This window comes from Mobula hypostoma, chromosome 10 (assembly GCF_963921235.1).
Source record: "Mobula hypostoma chromosome 10, sMobHyp1.1, whole genome shotgun sequence".
Taxonomy (NCBI): domain Eukaryota; kingdom Metazoa; phylum Chordata; class Chondrichthyes; order Myliobatiformes; family Myliobatidae; genus Mobula; species Mobula hypostoma.
The window spans coordinates 123819157-123835860 of NC_086106.1; the positions used below are offsets into that span (position 1 = coordinate 123819157).

The 16704-nt window shown below is 39.9% G+C and overlaps 1 protein-coding gene across 1 annotated transcript in view; it reads left to right on the top strand.

The window, feature by feature from the left end:
• The window catches only part of ids (iduronate 2-sulfatase), a 71531-nt gene that overhangs the window by 23919 nt on the left and 30908 nt on the right, over positions 1–16704 (top strand). The window contains exon 4 of the mRNA XM_063061146.1: positions 15633–15721. Coding sequence (XP_062917216.1) covers positions 15633–15721 — 89 coding nt within the window. The remainder of the gene's footprint in view (positions 1–15632; positions 15722–16704) is intronic.

The following is a 16704-nucleotide window of genomic DNA, read 5'->3' on the forward strand; positions in this document are numbered from 1 at the left end:
CAGCATCGACTTCATGGACCCTATACAGGTTACAGAGGAGGAGGTGTTTACTGTCTTGAGGCAAATTGGTGATGATGGTACGTCGCATCTGGAGTTTCTCCAGTTAGTGAACGATTTCCCTCCACACCTCTCTGAGGTAGTGGGGAACACGTATGAGGCAAGTTACAGCAGTGGTTTGCCATTGCCTTCTGCCGGGTGAGTTTCCAAAGAGATCACCAGCTCGGAACCCAGCACGGATGGAAAGTGTGGAGGGGAGCCGGCTGGATTCAAACTTGGGACCTTTCATCCCGAAGTCCGACGCTGATGCCACTACGCCACCAGCTGGGTCTGAGGCAAATGAGGGTGGATAAATCCCCAGGGCCTGGCAAGGTGTTCCCTCAGACCCCGTGGGAGGCAACTGCAGAAGTTGCCGTGGCCCCAGCAGAGATATTTAAATTATCCTTAGAGACAGGTGAGGTACCAGAGAATTGGAGGGTAGCTAATGTAATTCCACTGTTTGAGAAAGGCTCTAAAAATAAATCAAGAAATTAGGCAGTGAGCCTGATATCAGGAGTGGGAAAGTTGTTGGAAAGTATTGTAAGGGACCGGTTATATGAGTATTTGGATAGATGTGGATTGATTAGGCATAGTCAGCATGCTTCATGCAGGGTAGGTCATATCTAACCAATCTTACAGAGTTTTTCAAGGAAGTTGCCAGAAAAGTTGCTGAAGGCAAGGTAGTGGATGTTGTCGACATAGACTTTAGAAAGACATTTGACAAGGTCCAGCATGGGAGATTGGTTAAGAAGGTTTAGTCGCTCAGCATTCAAGTTGAGGTAGTAAATTGGATTAGACATTGGCTTTGTGGGAGCAGCCAGAGAGTGGTAGTAGATGGTTGCCTCTCTGACTGGAGGCCCGTGACTAGTGAAGTACCAGAGGGATCGGTGCTGGGTCCCTTGTTGTTTGTCATCTATATCAGCGATCCCGATGGTAATGTGGTTAACTGGATCAGCAAGTGGGGATGTGAACTTGATTTCAATGCTTAAGAGAAGTTTGGATAGGTACATGGCTAATAGGGGTATGGAGAGCTATGGTCTGGGTTCTGCTCAGTAGGAGTAGGCAAAAAATTGTTCGGTATGGACTAGATGAGCCAAAGGGCTTGTTTCTGTGCTGTACTTTTCTATGATTCCAGGAAAAATAAAATAGTGCAAAGAAGATCAAAAATAGTGACTCAAGGACTGATCAGAAACCTGATGGTAGTGGGGAAGAAGCTGTTCATAAAATGTTGAACGTGTGCCTTCAGAGTCTTCTACTCCTTCCTGCTGGTAGCAATGAGAAGAGGACATGTCCTGGATGATGGGGGTCCTTAATGATGGATGCCGCCTTTTTTTTTGTAACTTATTTTTTTATTGAAGTTCGTCATCAAACAAACATTTCCGTAAGATGTATTTCAGATATTGTGCATATATATCATATAGTCATATATGCCACATATCTCCACATAACATTCATCTGAGGCATACACTTGTAGAAAAGAGTGGAAAGAAAGAACAAACAAAAGGAGAAAACTATGTACAAGTAGGGAGTGATTTTTTTTTACAACATATTCATTGATTTGCGAGAATAAAATCAGGCCTATGAGGTGTTATGTAGTTAAACCATTTTTTCCAGTATGAATCAAATTGTTCCAACTTATGATTAACAGATGCTGTTATCTTCTCCATTTTGTTAACGTCCATTGTAATTTCCATCCATGCGTTTAAAGTTAGACTCTCCTGTGATAACCATTTCCTGGTAAGAGTCTTTCTACCAGCCACCAGCAGTATATTCATTAAATATTTATCTCTTTTCAACCATTCTTGAGGTATATACTCAAGATATATGGTCTTACTTTCTAAGGGTATTTTGCATTTAAAGATGTCTTGTAGGGCATTGTGTATCCCACTCTAATAGTCTTTGATAACGGGGCATTCCCAGAAAATATGATGATGGTTTGCATATTGATTTCCACGATTTCTCCAGCAAACAGGAAGGTTACTGTCATAATGGGATTTCTGAGAGGATGTAATAAAATATCTTATCAAGTTTTTCCATCCGAATTCCCTCCATTTCTGTGAACTGGTACACTTCCATTGATACCTCCATATTATTGTCCATTCTTCCTCAGATATAATTATCCCTGCTTCCTTCTCCCATTTTGTTTTAATGTATGAAGTCGAATGTGTTTTAAGATTTGACAAACCCTTATACATGCTTGAAATAATTCTACTACTGTTATCTGAATTATATGCTTTTCTGAATAGCTCTATCAAACTTGTTCTTGCCTTGGTTACATTTTTAACTATCCTATTAACATACTGTAGCATCTGTAAATGCTGATAAAAGTCTTGTTTTTTTGATAAGTATTTCTCTTTAAGCATTTCAAAACTGAACAGTGTTCCTTTCATTATATTGCAAAGAACTGTTATTCATTTAGCTATCCAGTCCTTAAATCTAGCATCCAGTTTATTCGGCGTAAAATCCAAGTCATATGCACACCATTTATTGCAATTGCAATATTTCCCTCTAGTTTATATTCTTTTATAATAGTTTTCCATATTTTATGAGTCATTTCACCTATGGGTTATCAATAGTATTTATGTACCTTTGTAGGTTGTTATCAGCCAAAATTGCCTGTATAGTGATGGGAAGTATCCTCTCCTCAATGCTTTTCCATTGAGCATCATATGATGGGTTGCACCAGCATATCACAGCTCTCAACTGTGCTGCAAAATAATAACCTCTAAGAGAAGGTAGGCCCCATCCCCCCTTTTCCTTGGCTAATTTCAGTTTTGAGATGAACTCTAGGCCTTTTACCTTGCCATATATACCTTGATAACATTTTGTTCCATTCATTGAATTAATTTTGATTAATCTCTATTGGTAGGGTCTGAAAGAGATATCGTAGTCTGGGTAGTATCTTCATTTTAATAGATTCAATCCTTGAACTGAGACTTAAAAAAGGAATTAGGTTGCCTCTTGTTGTATCTTCCTTAATTTTTTTATATATAGGCTGATAATTGCATTCTGATAATTTTACCAAATCTTTTGGCATAATGATGCCCAAATATTTGAAAGACTCTGTTTGCCATGCCCAAGGATATCTACTTTCAATTTCTCTTGGTGGGCTATAGTTATATGAAAGTAATTGGGCTTTATCTATGTTGATCTTGTATCCTGATAATTGGCCATATTGTTCAAAGGATTGCATTAATTTAGGTAAAGAGTATGTTGATCGCCCTAGATGGATCAAAATGTCATCCGCGTAACATATGCTCTGTCCCTTTAGTAGTAATTCCCCTGGTATCTTCAATTTGTCTGATGTATTGAGCTAATGCTTCCAGATATATATTGCAAAGAGCAGCGGTGACCATGCACAACCCTGTCTCGTGCCCCTTTCTAGGGTAAAACTATTTGATAAATATCCATTGATTTTAATCCTAGCAGTAGGATTGTCATATATTGCCTGTATAGTTTTAATAATTATGTCATGGAACCCAATTCTATGTAACACTCTGTAAAGAAAATTGCAATTAACCGAATCAAATGCCTTTTCAGTCTCCATGCTTATTGCGTCGATTTTTTTTTGTATATGATCCATAATGTGAAGTGTCCTTCGTATATTGTTTTGTGTTTGGCGTTGTTGTATAAAACCTGTCTGATCCTTGTGTATCAGTATGGGTAGAAACTCTTCTAATTGTTTGGCCTTGATGGAGGTAAATAATCTATAATCTACATTAAGAACAGATATTGGTCTAAATGACACACATTCCATTTTATCCTTGCTTTCTTTTGGTATAGCTGAGATTATCGCTTCCTTCCAGCTGGGGGGCATTTATGCCTTTTTTAGAGCCCAGTTCAGTGTGGGGAGTAAGACAGGAATTAACTCATTTTTAAAATTCTTTGTACCACTCTGCCTTATACCCATCCGATCCTGGTGACTTGCTTAATTTAAGCCTACTAATTACAGCTTTTAGTTCAACTTCAGTCATGTCAGCAGTCATCGTTCTATTTTGTTCTTCGCTTAAAGTGGGTATCTCTAGAGAATTCAATTTGGGTTATGCTTCCCCCTGGAGCTTTGGAATATAGAGTTTTGTAAAACATTTCAAAAGCTTCTTGAATTTCACTTAGCTTTTTTTTTATCATTTTTGTTCTTGGATCTGTAATTCTATGAATTTTATTTTCTGCTATCTTTTTTTTTTCCAATTTCCACGCCAGTATTTTCATAGTCTTTTCCAAATGTTATGAAATAGTCTATTCTTGTATATACAGAATGGGGGGGGGGCAGACTAATGAGTGTACTAACTTTCTTATGTAAGGATTTTGATTCATAGGTTTTTTCTATTGGAAGAGTCTAACTTTGCCTCCACCACATATCAGGAAACCTTCTGTTTCTATTACCATAATATTAGTAATTTTCTGAAAGAAACTAATATCACTTCATGGGGGTGCGTATATGTTCAAAAGAGTAACTGAATTTCCATCTATATTCCCCCTTATCAGAATATATCTGCCCTCCTTATCTCCCATTTCGAATACCTTTTCAAAATTTAGCTTGCTTGAGATAAGAATAGCAGCTCCTCTCCTGTGTCCTGATTTATATGAGGAGAAAAACAAATTAGTGAAGCCCATTCTCTTTAGTTTTCCATGCTCATTATCACTTAAGTGAGTTTCCTGTAGATGTACTACATGGGCTTGTTCTTTTATAAATTTGGATAGAATTTTACTGCGTTTGATTGGATTTAACAGCCCATTGACATTAAAAGAAATGAATTTTAATTTATCCTTAGCCATGTGTATTTATCTGTCAATATATCATTGAAATTAGCAGAATAAAGCTTAATCGATCTACTCCCTGAACAAATAAGAACCAAGAAACGTGAATAATAAAAAAAAGACAACGGGAGTGTGATTCCAAGGCTGAGGTCTCCAGTAGATGACCCTGGGTTGAGTTTGAGGAAACATCTAGCCGTGGGGGATAGCCTCTCCTACCTGTGAGTTGAGGGCCCCCATTGCAGTACCCATAAAAGTAAGTGAACGATTCTGTGTCCATTACACAGAAAAGATTTCCCTGTGTTTTCCACACACACACACACACACACACACACACACACACACACTCACTCACACTCACACTCACACTCACACTCACACTCACTCTCACTCTCACATACACGCACACTCACACACACTCTCACATACACGCACACTCACACACACTCTCACATACACACACTCACACACACTCTCACATACACACACTCACACACACACACACACACACACACACACACACACACACATATATATTCTCATTTAAGTGGGGAGAACGGAGTGAACGAGTGAACAAAAAAAAATTGAGTAATATAAAATCCACATTATAATAAGTATTTCTTGAGATAGGTATGGCACCGTCTATTTTTGTTTCCGTTTAGCTTATCAACACTTTTAAAGTTAGCCAAACCTTATGGCTCTTCTGGAGGGGCTGAGGGCTGTCTTCGGAAAACTCACAGTCTCTTCCTGATATTCTTTTCTCGCCCTCCTCCCGTCCCCTGCTTTCTCGGTTCTCTGACTATTTCCCAAGCAGATCGGGATAACTGCTCAGCCAGGCTATCTCTTGGTTTGACCATGCTAACGGGCAGCCCTCTGTTCTTCATGTCTGTAGTCGCCTCTTCCACTGTCTGATAAGGTTGCATTTCATCTTCATAAAACGCGCAGTTTAGCTGGGTACGGAGTTCAGAATCTAATCTTCCCTTGCTTTAATATTGGCTTTACTTCAGAGTATTCCTTACATTTCTGCATTACTGCCGGGGGGTAATCTTGATCGAAATATACTAATTTTCCGTTCAAAAACACCCTCATCTTACCCCAGCCCCAGGCTCTTCGGAGAATCTCCGCCTTGGTATTGTATCGAAGGAATCTAATTACTATTGAGCGTGGCTTATCTTCTCTGTCTTCGGGAGGCCTCGGGACGAAGCACATGGATTCAATTTCAAGCTCCATAGTCGAGGGAATCTCCAGCACTTCCAGCTGCAACTTTCCTACAAACTCCATCATAGACAAACCCTCCGCTCCTTCAGGAACACTGTTATCCTGATATTTTTCCATCGTGATCTTCCATCCTGGTCAAGCAGTTTACTTCCTTGTTGATTTAATATTTTTATTGTCTTACTTAGTATCCATTCTACGTTTTGAACGCGATCTTGCGCCTTCTCAATTCGTGTCTCTGCCACCGCTATGTTTTGATTGACGTTGGCGAGCTCTGACTTAATATCATTTAATTGCTGTTTTATATCTTTCTGGAATCCCCGTATCTCTTCCAGAATTTTTATCATATTTGCCGCTTCGCCTGAACGAGGCCCATTGTCGGCCTTGCTACCACGTGTTAAGGTAGGAGAGCCACGCGCTGCACCTCTCTCATCCATAGGCTCCACAGTGATGCTTTTTTTATCTCCATTCTTTTTCCCCATTCTTGCCCCCCTTATTAATTCAGATATTTTTGAAAGATCTTGTATTTGATGGATTAATGGGGCAAAATATGTGTTTTTCCGGAGGAGCTATTGATTTAAACTGCCGTTCTGGACGATGATGTCACCGGAACCTGAATGTCACCTTTTTGAAGCATCGCCTTTAGATGTCCTGAAAACTCGATAGGCTAGTGGCCATGATGGAGCTGACTGAGTTTTCAAGCCCCTGCCGCATTTTCTGATTCTGTACATTGGAACCTTCATACCAGGTGGTGTTGTATCCGGTCAAAATGCTCCATGGCATGTCTGCAGAAACTTGCAGGCCAGGCAGCATCTATGGGAAGAAAAGTACAGTTGATGTTTTGGGCCTATCTGGCTGGCTTGCTGAGTTTCTCCAGTATTTTGTGTGTGTGGCTCGATTTCATTCCAGCAGAAATGGACCACTTAGTTGGAGTCTGGATTACTGGAACTAAGAAAGTTTTATTAAAGAAATAAGTTACACAGTACTCTAATTATAAGGATATAAATGCAACAGGTTAGCAATGATAAAACATACATGTACACAGAACTAGGATAATAGGAATCAATCAAGCTTTATCGCAGTCTAGGGGTAAAATGATCAGTCTCAAGTGACGCAGAGTTCAGTTCAGCTTAGTTCAGTTCGCAGCAATCGCTGTTGTGCCGTTGGAGAGAGAGAGAGAAAAAGATATGCAAATCAGATTCAGCAGACCTTGATGTTCTTCGCAGTTAGCTTTCGGGCGAACCCTTTATTGTCTTCCGAGGTCACCGACTGTGACCCCTCCATTCCGGATACGACCGTTCTTCTGCAGTGAACCTGGCACCCAGGCAAGGGTGGACACACACACCAGGTTCCCGCCGATCGTACCTTTTCACCCTTTGCGTCTATAGTCGGTCCTGCGATCAGACCTCCAAAACTCCCACCAACTTGTGGGGGGGGGGCACACCGCACTTCCAGGGTTTCGTTATCTCATGGAGTCTGTCGTGCCTTAACGAACCTGTTCCTTTTATCCCCCTGCTGGGGTATCGCCTGTCCATCAAACTTCAAATAGTTCAGGTTCAAAGCAACCGGTCTGTCAATACTCGGAACTGTGTCTCTTTTCGTTAATCTCTCTCGTCTCTCATTAACATTTTGAATGTTTCCCCATTGTCTCTCTTATCTCTCTCATCGGCATCAATCTTCTGATAACTTGGTCTTTTGTCACACTATATGTTACTGTTATTTTAGGTTTTATGTGTTATTTTAGGTTTTATGTGTTATTTGGCATAATTTGATAGGTTATTTTTGTGTCTGTGAACCATCACAAAATTTTCCCATATAAATAAATGGTAATTGCTTCTTCGCTTCCAGCTTACGGACCGTTTCATAGGAACACGCTACCTTTAGATGGCGGGGGAAACCTGTAATAATAAATATGGAGAACATGAGATGAAGAGTCCTTGATGGGGTTGAGTGAGGTTATCCCCTTTGGTTCAAGTGCCTGGTGGTTGAGGGGTAATAATTGTTCCTGAACCTGGTGGTGAGAGTCCTGAGGCTCCTGTAACTCCTTCCTGATGGCAACAACGAGAAGAGAGAATGACCTAGGTGCTGGGAGTCCTTGATGATTGATGCTGCTTTCCTGCAACAGTGCTGCTTGTAGATGTGGTGGGGAGTGTTTTTCTCATGATGGATAGGGCTGTATCCATTAAATTTTGTAGGCTTTTCCGTACAAGGACATTGGTGTTTCCGTACCAGGCCGTGCTGCAACGAGTTAATATATTCTCCACCACGCATCTGTAGAAGTTTGTCCAAGTTTTAGAGGTCATGCCAAATCTTCGCCAACTTCTAAGAACATAAAGGTGTTGCTGTGCTTTCTTTACGTGCTGTTGTCTGCAGGATCGCAGTTACATTCAGTGGCTACTTTATGGTACAGGAGTGTCAATAATAGTGACCATAGGAGTGGAACTCAATGTGGTCTTCTGCTGTAGCCCAGCAACTTCAAGGTTCAATGTGTTATGCATTCAGAGATGCTCTCATGCACACCACTGTTGTAACGTGTGGTTATTTAAGTTACTGTCACCTTCCTGGCAGCTTGAACTAGTCTGGTCATTCTCCTCTGCCCTCTGTCATTAGCAAGGTATTTTCGCCCACAGAACTGCTGCTCAACACTGCAGGCTGCCCCCAGCACATCCTTAGATTGTGTTGTTAATACAAAAGGTGCATTTCACTGCACGTGTAGGAGCCGTGCATCTGTCTTCAATCTGCATTGTGTTCTCTGTTGCTTGTTTATTATGGTAGCTAGTCATGTGGGTGGGGACGTGGTAGAAGCGGAGGGTTTGGTTACATATTCACACTTTGTCCAGGGCAGTTTAGAGCTAGGGTCTGCTGGGTGTGATATCTTTTACTGACCACTTAACTTTGATTAAGTACATTTCATATCGCTGCTTTTAGTTTCATTAGTTTCATCACTTCAAGGTTGTTTGTTTTGCTGGTTACTAATAAAGGATCCAATACATTTTTTGACTTTTTGAACATTATTACTGGATTGGATCAGCGGGCAGGTCATACAGGATAATTTCCCGTGCGTGGTCTCCAACACCAGCATTGGCTTGTTTGTTTTTCTTTTTTTTAAATTTTATTTTTATTTGGATAAGGAGTTCACAATTATCATGTACTTTTTTCACACATATAACCTTTTCCATTTTTTTATATGTATAAAACTACAATTATTTATACATTCTTAAGTACACATTGAGATGATATAAAAGCAAAATAAACATTTAAATAGATAATTATGTACTGTGGTAAATCTAACCTATTAGGCTAAGTCATACAAGCCTATATACCAACCATTGTAGGTGTTTATATCCCAATTTGTTCGTGCTTGTTCCTGCCCGCAGACATAATTATCCAATCCCTATGTACTTATTTACTTAATTTTTTCATTTTTTTTTATCCCTTTCCCAAATCTTTCCCTTTACTTGAGTTAAATCTCTATTTTCCAAAAAAAAACAACAAACATTTAGACTAGGGGTGCTTACGTTAGCAATATTACTGTGTTGATGAGAAGAGCAATATAAATCATTAGGAGAGTCATCTAAAGTCTGCTCGCATTGGGGTTATATATTCAATCCATTTATTCCAGATTTGATAAAATGTTTCTTTTTGAGTTCTCAGGGAGTAGGTCAACTTTTCCATTTTAAATATTTCCAAGATAATTTCGTACTAATCTTCTAATGTAGGTGGTATTGGATTTAGCCATTTTCTAGTGATTGATTTCTTACTTGCCGCTAAGAGGGCCTGCAGCAACTTTATATCTTCCTTCTGTTCAAGGAACAATACATGCCCCAAATAGAGCGTCTCAAAGTTCAGAGGTATCTGGGACCTAAGTACCTTAACTAATGTTCTATGAATACCTTCCCAAAATAGACTTAATTTAGGGCAATCCCAGAAAATATGAAAATGATTTGCCTCCTTAGAGCCGCACCTTCTCCAACACATCACATTTGTATCTTTATATTTTTCCTGATATGGGGTCTTGAAGTATCTTATAATGTTTTTCCAACAATGTTCTCTCCAAGTCAAAGAATTAGTCGAGGACCATTGAAAGCTGCAGATTTTCCCCCAAGCCTCCTCTGAAAGTACCAACCCCGCTTCTTTCTCCCACTTCTCTTTAATATACAGTGTATTTACATTTTTAACATGGGAGAGTGCATTATATAGGCGAGAAACTGATTTACTAGGTATTGAACTGCAAGCCGAATTCAGAATCTTGAAAAATTCTAATTCTACTGTTGATAGGTCTGTATATCTACAACTCTGGTTAACATAGTTTCGTATTTGAAGGTACCTAAAAAAGTCATTATGTTCGAGGCCCTGTTTGTCCTGCAGGATTTGGAAACTTTGTAATACTCTTTTATCTATAAATGAGAGGTAGGTTGTAAGACCTTTCTTTATCCATAGCTCAAATCTTTTATCTCCTCTGTTGGGAAGGAATTCGGTATCATATGCACACCATCTAAAGAGTTTTAGCATGTTATTAATTCCACATGAATTAACCACCTTCTGCCATACTTTTAATGTAAGATTTATCCAAGCATTATTAAATTTTTCCAACTGGGCCATCAATCCTTTGTCAGCTATTGAGGCCTGAAGAGGAAAACTGTCAACTAATCCAAATTCTATTTCCTTCCATCTAGCCTTATATTCCCTATTACACCAATATAACAGAGGGGTTATCTGTGAGGCATAAAAATAATTTCTCAGGCAAGGAAGAACCATACCTCCTCTTTCCTTCCCTAACTGTAAAGTGTTATATCGAATTCTAGGTTTCCTTCCTTGCCAAATGAAGCGGGAAATCCATTTGTCCCATTCCCTGAATTGATTATCATCCACCTCCACTGGTAAAGTACGGAAAAGATATAATAACCGAGGAAGAATATTCATTTTTATAGTATTTATCCTTGAATTTAAACTTAAAAAGGGGATAAGATTCCATCTATGCATATCTGCTTTTATCTCTGAGATTAATGGCCCATAATTTACCTGTGACAGTGTTGAAAGATCCTTCGGCAGGGTTATTCCTAAATATTTTAATGATTTAGCTTCCCACTTAAGATCGTATGTATCCTGCAATTTTTTGGATGGTGTATAATTTAGGGACATAACCTGCGTTTTCTTTACATTTATTTTATAACCTGATATTTTCCCAAAGTCATCCAACAGTGTAAACAATCCTATAAATGATTTTTCTGGTTCACTCAGATAGACCAAAACATCATCTGCGAATAACGACACTTTCTGTTCAATCCCTGCCACCTTGATACCTTTTACGATTTCGCTCTGTCTTATTAGTTGGGCAAGTGGTTCAATATATAGCGCAAAAAGGAGAGGAGAAATTGGGCATCCCTGTCTAGTGTCTCTAGAGGCACTCTATGAAGGAGTCAGAGAGGTCCCCATTTATCTTAATTCAGGCTGTTGGGCTGTCATACAGAGTCTGAATTACTTTAATAAACCTTTCTTGAAAGCCGAATCTTCCTAACACTCTGTATAGGAATGCCCAACTAACCGAATCAAAAGCTTTCTCAGCGTCCAATCCTACTACCATTGTCTCTGTCTCATTCTTATTAACCTGTTCTAATATGTGCAGAGTTCTCCTTATGTTGTCCTGTGTTTGTCTTTGTTGAATAAATCCAGCCTGGTCTAAATGGATTAGGCCAGGTAAAAGCTTTTCCAATCTGCGCGCTAATATAGATGTAAATAGTTTGTAATCTAAATTAAGAACACTAATTGGCCGATAATTGCCACATTCTAGTTTATCTTTACCCTCTTTAGGAATAACTGAAATAATCGCTTCTCTCCAGGAAGGTGGAGTTTCTCCTCTCTGCAAGATCCAATTAAAGGTGTTAAGTAGTAATGGGGCTAACTGTGTCTTCAGGGACTTGTACCACTCTGAGGTAAACCCATCAGAACCCGGGGACTTTCCAGCCTTTAACCTAGAGATGGCCACGTTCAGTTCTTTGACAGTTACTGGTTCTAATAAACTTTCATTTTGTAAATCTGTAAGTTTAGGTAGATCTAAAAAATTCAATACACTGTCTATATAGGGCTCATTGGGGGCCCGGGGTTGGGAGTACAGCTCTCGATAATACGTTTCAAAACTCTCTTGAATTTTCCCTATTGTACTCTCCACAAGCTTTGTCTTTGGATTCTTTATTTTATGAATTGTATTGTCTGCTTGTTGTTTTTGTAATTTATATGCTAATAATCTAGCTGATTTACCTCCTACTTCATAATTCTTTTGTCTCAGGTAAAGAAAATTTCTTTGAGTTTCCAACGTATAAATATCATCAATTTCACTTTGCAATTTCCTAATTTCCTGTTTTCGATTTGAATTACTTTTGTTGCTATCTCCAACTTGAAGTTGTTTTAATTTTCCTTGAAGGTCTGCTAATTTTTGTGCATTGATTTTTTTCATGTGAGTAGTAATGGAAATAATTTTCCCTCTCAGTACAGCTTTCAATGTATCCCATAAAATCACTGGTGATGTTTCTCCCGTGTCATTAAGGTCTAGATATTCTTTGATTTCTCCCCTTAATCTCTCCATTACTTTTGGGTTATTAAGTATATGTGAGTTTAGCCTCCATAGTGTTTTCCTCATTTTCCTTTCCAGGATTAGAGACATAGAGACTGGGCTATGATCCGACAGATCAATTGTTGCAATATTACAGTTTTTTATCCTGAGTCTATCTGTATTAAAGATAAAGAAATAGTCTATCCTTGAATAGGCTGAATGAGGGAAAGAGTAATATGTATAATCTTTACTAGTAGGGTGTAATTCCCTCCAGACATCTATAATTCCCAACTCCTCCATCAATGAATTCACTTTCCGAGTCAGAGGTTTATTCTGAGTAACTATTCTTGAAGAGTCTAATATAGGATTTAATCTAATATTAAAATCCCCTCCACAAATTACTACCCCTCGAGAACTGACCATTAGGTCAAAAATGTGTCTATAAAATGACCATTCACTACCTGGAGGAGCATAAACATTCAGCAATGTTATTTCTGTACCTTCTATTCTTCCTGTGATTTTTACAAACCGTCCTTCTTTGTCTCTAGTCTCTGAAATATGTTCATAATTAAGAGTACTTGATATTAAAGTAGGTACCCCTCTTTTGTGACTCAATTTATATGATGAATAAAATACATGCTTAAAGCCCATTCTTTTTAATTTTCCATGTTCAGATTGGCTAATATGTGTTTCCTGGAGGAAAGCTATTTGTGCCCTCTCTTTTTTCAATTTAGACATAATCTTATTTCTTTTAATTGGATTCAAAACCCCATTAACATTATAGGAAATTATTTTTACCAATTCAGTTTGCATTTTTCTCTAGTAGAAAAAAAGCACTCTCCTTTTCTAACCAAACAGTAAGCAATCCCTTCTCAACAGTAAACCAAGACATATAACCACACCCTAGACATTTCTGAACGTATAACATTTGAAAATTTTCCCCGACTTCCCACAGTGAGGCCTGAGCACCGACCCGCCTCAGTTCAGAGGGATAACCTCTATCTTCACCCTGTGTTAGAGGGCCCTCAGCAGTTTGAATAATCATAGAGAATTTTCTCCTATTTATGTCTCGACCATATTGCTATCATTCAAGTTATTCCGCCTAGATTATTTTCAATTACCAGTTTTCATTTTACTTTTAAGTCTGATTTACTCTTTTCAGTCATTTCTCTTAATTAATCTGTATTCTCTGTACATTCGCGTCTGAATATTTGCAGCTTTTCCTTGTAGTTTGACACTCTGTTTCGAGTGGAGCGTCCTCGCCCCACTGACTGCCACGACTTCTGCCGAATCCTCTCCAGTAGCGACTCTGGTTGGGTGATAACTCTAATAGGTAGTCCCCGGTCCGCCAGGTCCAACGCTGCCTCCTCCACCGTAGCGTAAGTTTTTGTCCCTTCGTCGTAAAAGACTCTCAGCCGAGCTGGATACAGGGTCTGGAATCTGATGTTGTTTTCCTTCAGGACTCTCCGTGTTTCCGTATATTCCTTCCGTCTGGCAAGAATCCCCGGTGCGTAGTCGTGGTCTAAACTGATTTTACAGTTGTTCCACATGAAACCTTTCTTTTGCCATGCTCTTTTAAGCACCTCTTCCTTCGTTCTGTAACTGAGAAATCTGATCAGAATCGATTTGGGCTGGGCGCCTGCCGGAGGCTGTGGTGCCAACGCGCGGTGAGCCCTTTCTATCTGTAGGTCTTTTGCGGCTGGTATATCAAGGTTCTCTTTAAGCAGCTTCTCCACGAAGGGAATCATCAATCCGGGTTTACCTTCGGTTCCTTCGGGAACTCCGTAGATCCTCACATTTTCCCTTCTCGAGCGGCCTTCTTGATCTATTAGTTTCCACTGGAGTTGGTCTTGTAGCGTCAGCATTTCTGCTATCAATTCCTCGGCATTTTGTAGCTTCTCTTCAATTCCAACAATCCTCGCTTCGGCTTCATGTATCCGCGAGTTAGTTTTTACTATTTCTCCTTTAATATCTTCCAGCTGTTTGCTGTTATCTTGTCGGAACTCGCGAATCTCTCCGAGAATCAAAGACAGAGTCACCGATTCCCCCTCATTATCTCCGTCCTGGCTTGCCGTGGGGGAGATAGGCCCTTCGCCTTGCTGCATCTCTTTGTGTTTATCAGCCTTCGGAGCGGACTTTTTAATCTTGTTCTTAGACATCATCCTTGCCCCTTTTATTAATATAGTTATGCAATATTAAGTATTTGTCTAAATTCGATTTTGGGGCAGTTTACCTTCTTTTTTGTCGAGAGACCTTTTCCTTACGCCGCCATTCCCTTGATGACCCGGAAGTCCCCCGGCTTGTTTGTTTTTCAATGTACATGTGATCAATCTGAAGTCTCTGCTCACTGTGTGCATTGTTCGAATAAACACAGTGACAAATGCAGAACAATAAAATGGTGCAAAAAGGAATGCTGAAGTGGCAATAACAGAATAACTGAGAGGTAGAATAGAGTGCGACAACATGGCAGCACCACTGAAAGGGAATGTGACAGACGGGTTGCTTGAGGAGTCTGTGACAGCAGTGAGGAACAAGCCATTATTTCATCAAGACATGGGTGATTTCAAGCTCCTGTATCTTCTCCCAGAAGGTCAAAGCATTGAGTTGGGTGCAGAGTCAAGCTGATGGTAGTTTGTGTGAAGATAACTGTCCTATCTGTTAATCTGCTGTGAATTTTACACCCCGTAAACCTTTGCACGTCTTTGGTCAACATTCTTATTACATGTGTCAGAATAAGACAACTAATTCACTCAGGGTGGTAGGAAGTGGATCAAGCTGCCAGCGGAAGTGGTGGATGTGCAATCCACACACATCAAAGTTGCTGGTGAACGCAGCAGGCCAGGCAGCATCTCTAGGAAGAGGTACAGTTGATGTGCGTTTGATTTCAATGTTTAAGAGAAATTTGGATGGCTACATGGAAGGGAAGTGTACAGAAGAGTGTGCTCCATTTGCAGCACAGACAGAATGGGTGGAAGGGCCTGTTTCTGTGTTGTAGTGCCCTTCGACTCTAATCATTGGGTGGTTATCTGTCATAACTCAGGAGCCTGAAGCTTAACTGGTGTTCTTCATCTTTTAGGAATCGTGTCCAATTATACTGATGACTATCCGTACAGCTGGTCGTTCCCTCCATTTCATCCTTCAACACAGAAATATAAAAATGCCAAGGCAAGTCCAAGTTGAAGTTTATTGTCATAGACCTACACTCAGTGCCTTCTTTGTTAGATACAGGAGGTAGGAGGTAGCTAATAAAGTGGCCACTTGGAATGAATGTTCAGTCTTCTGCTGCTGTGGCTCATCCACTTCAACGTTTGACGTGCGTTTGGAGCTACTGTTCTGTACATCAGTGTCGTAACGTGTGGTTATTTGAGTTACCGTCGCCTTCCTGTCAGCCATTCCCCTCCGACCGCTCATTAACAAAGTGTTTTCACTCACAGAACTGCTACTCGCAGGATTTTTTTTTTTTTGCTTTTTGCAGCATTCTCTGTAAACCCTAAAGACAGCTGTGTGTGGCAGATCCCAGGAGATCAGCAGTTTCTGAGATACGAACCACCCTTTCTGGCACCAACAATCATCCCATAGTCAAAGTTCACCTAGATCACATTTCTTCTGGTGTTTGGACTGAACAACAACTGAACCTCTTGACCATGTCTGCATGCGTTTATGCATTAAGTTGCTGCACATTCAAAGATTCAAAGTACATTTACTTTCAAAGAATGTATAAATTATACAACCTTGAAATTTGTTTGCTTATAGGCAGTCGCAAAGCAATGAACCTTAAAGAACCCAATTTAAAAAAAGAGACTAACCCCAGTACTTACAGAGATAGGGGTAAAAAAAAAGAAACATCATTCAAGCAATAACAGCATTCCAAACCAAATAGAGTCCTTAATTCCAAATCCCGGGAACAGCCTGAAGTAGGCCCAAAGCCTTGGTATTTAGTTCACCACATTAGCAGGACAAATCACTGCAAAGTTTGCAAGCACAGCAGCTGGATTTAATCTCATTGTCTTAGCATTGTGGAGAGAGCTCCCCTGACTATCTGGGCTGGTGACTAAATTGCCCAAACAGTCGATCATATCTCGCATTAGGACCTGAGCTCTGCCATAGCAAATGGCTCTGGGCCTAGGTTTCACCCAACACTCAACACT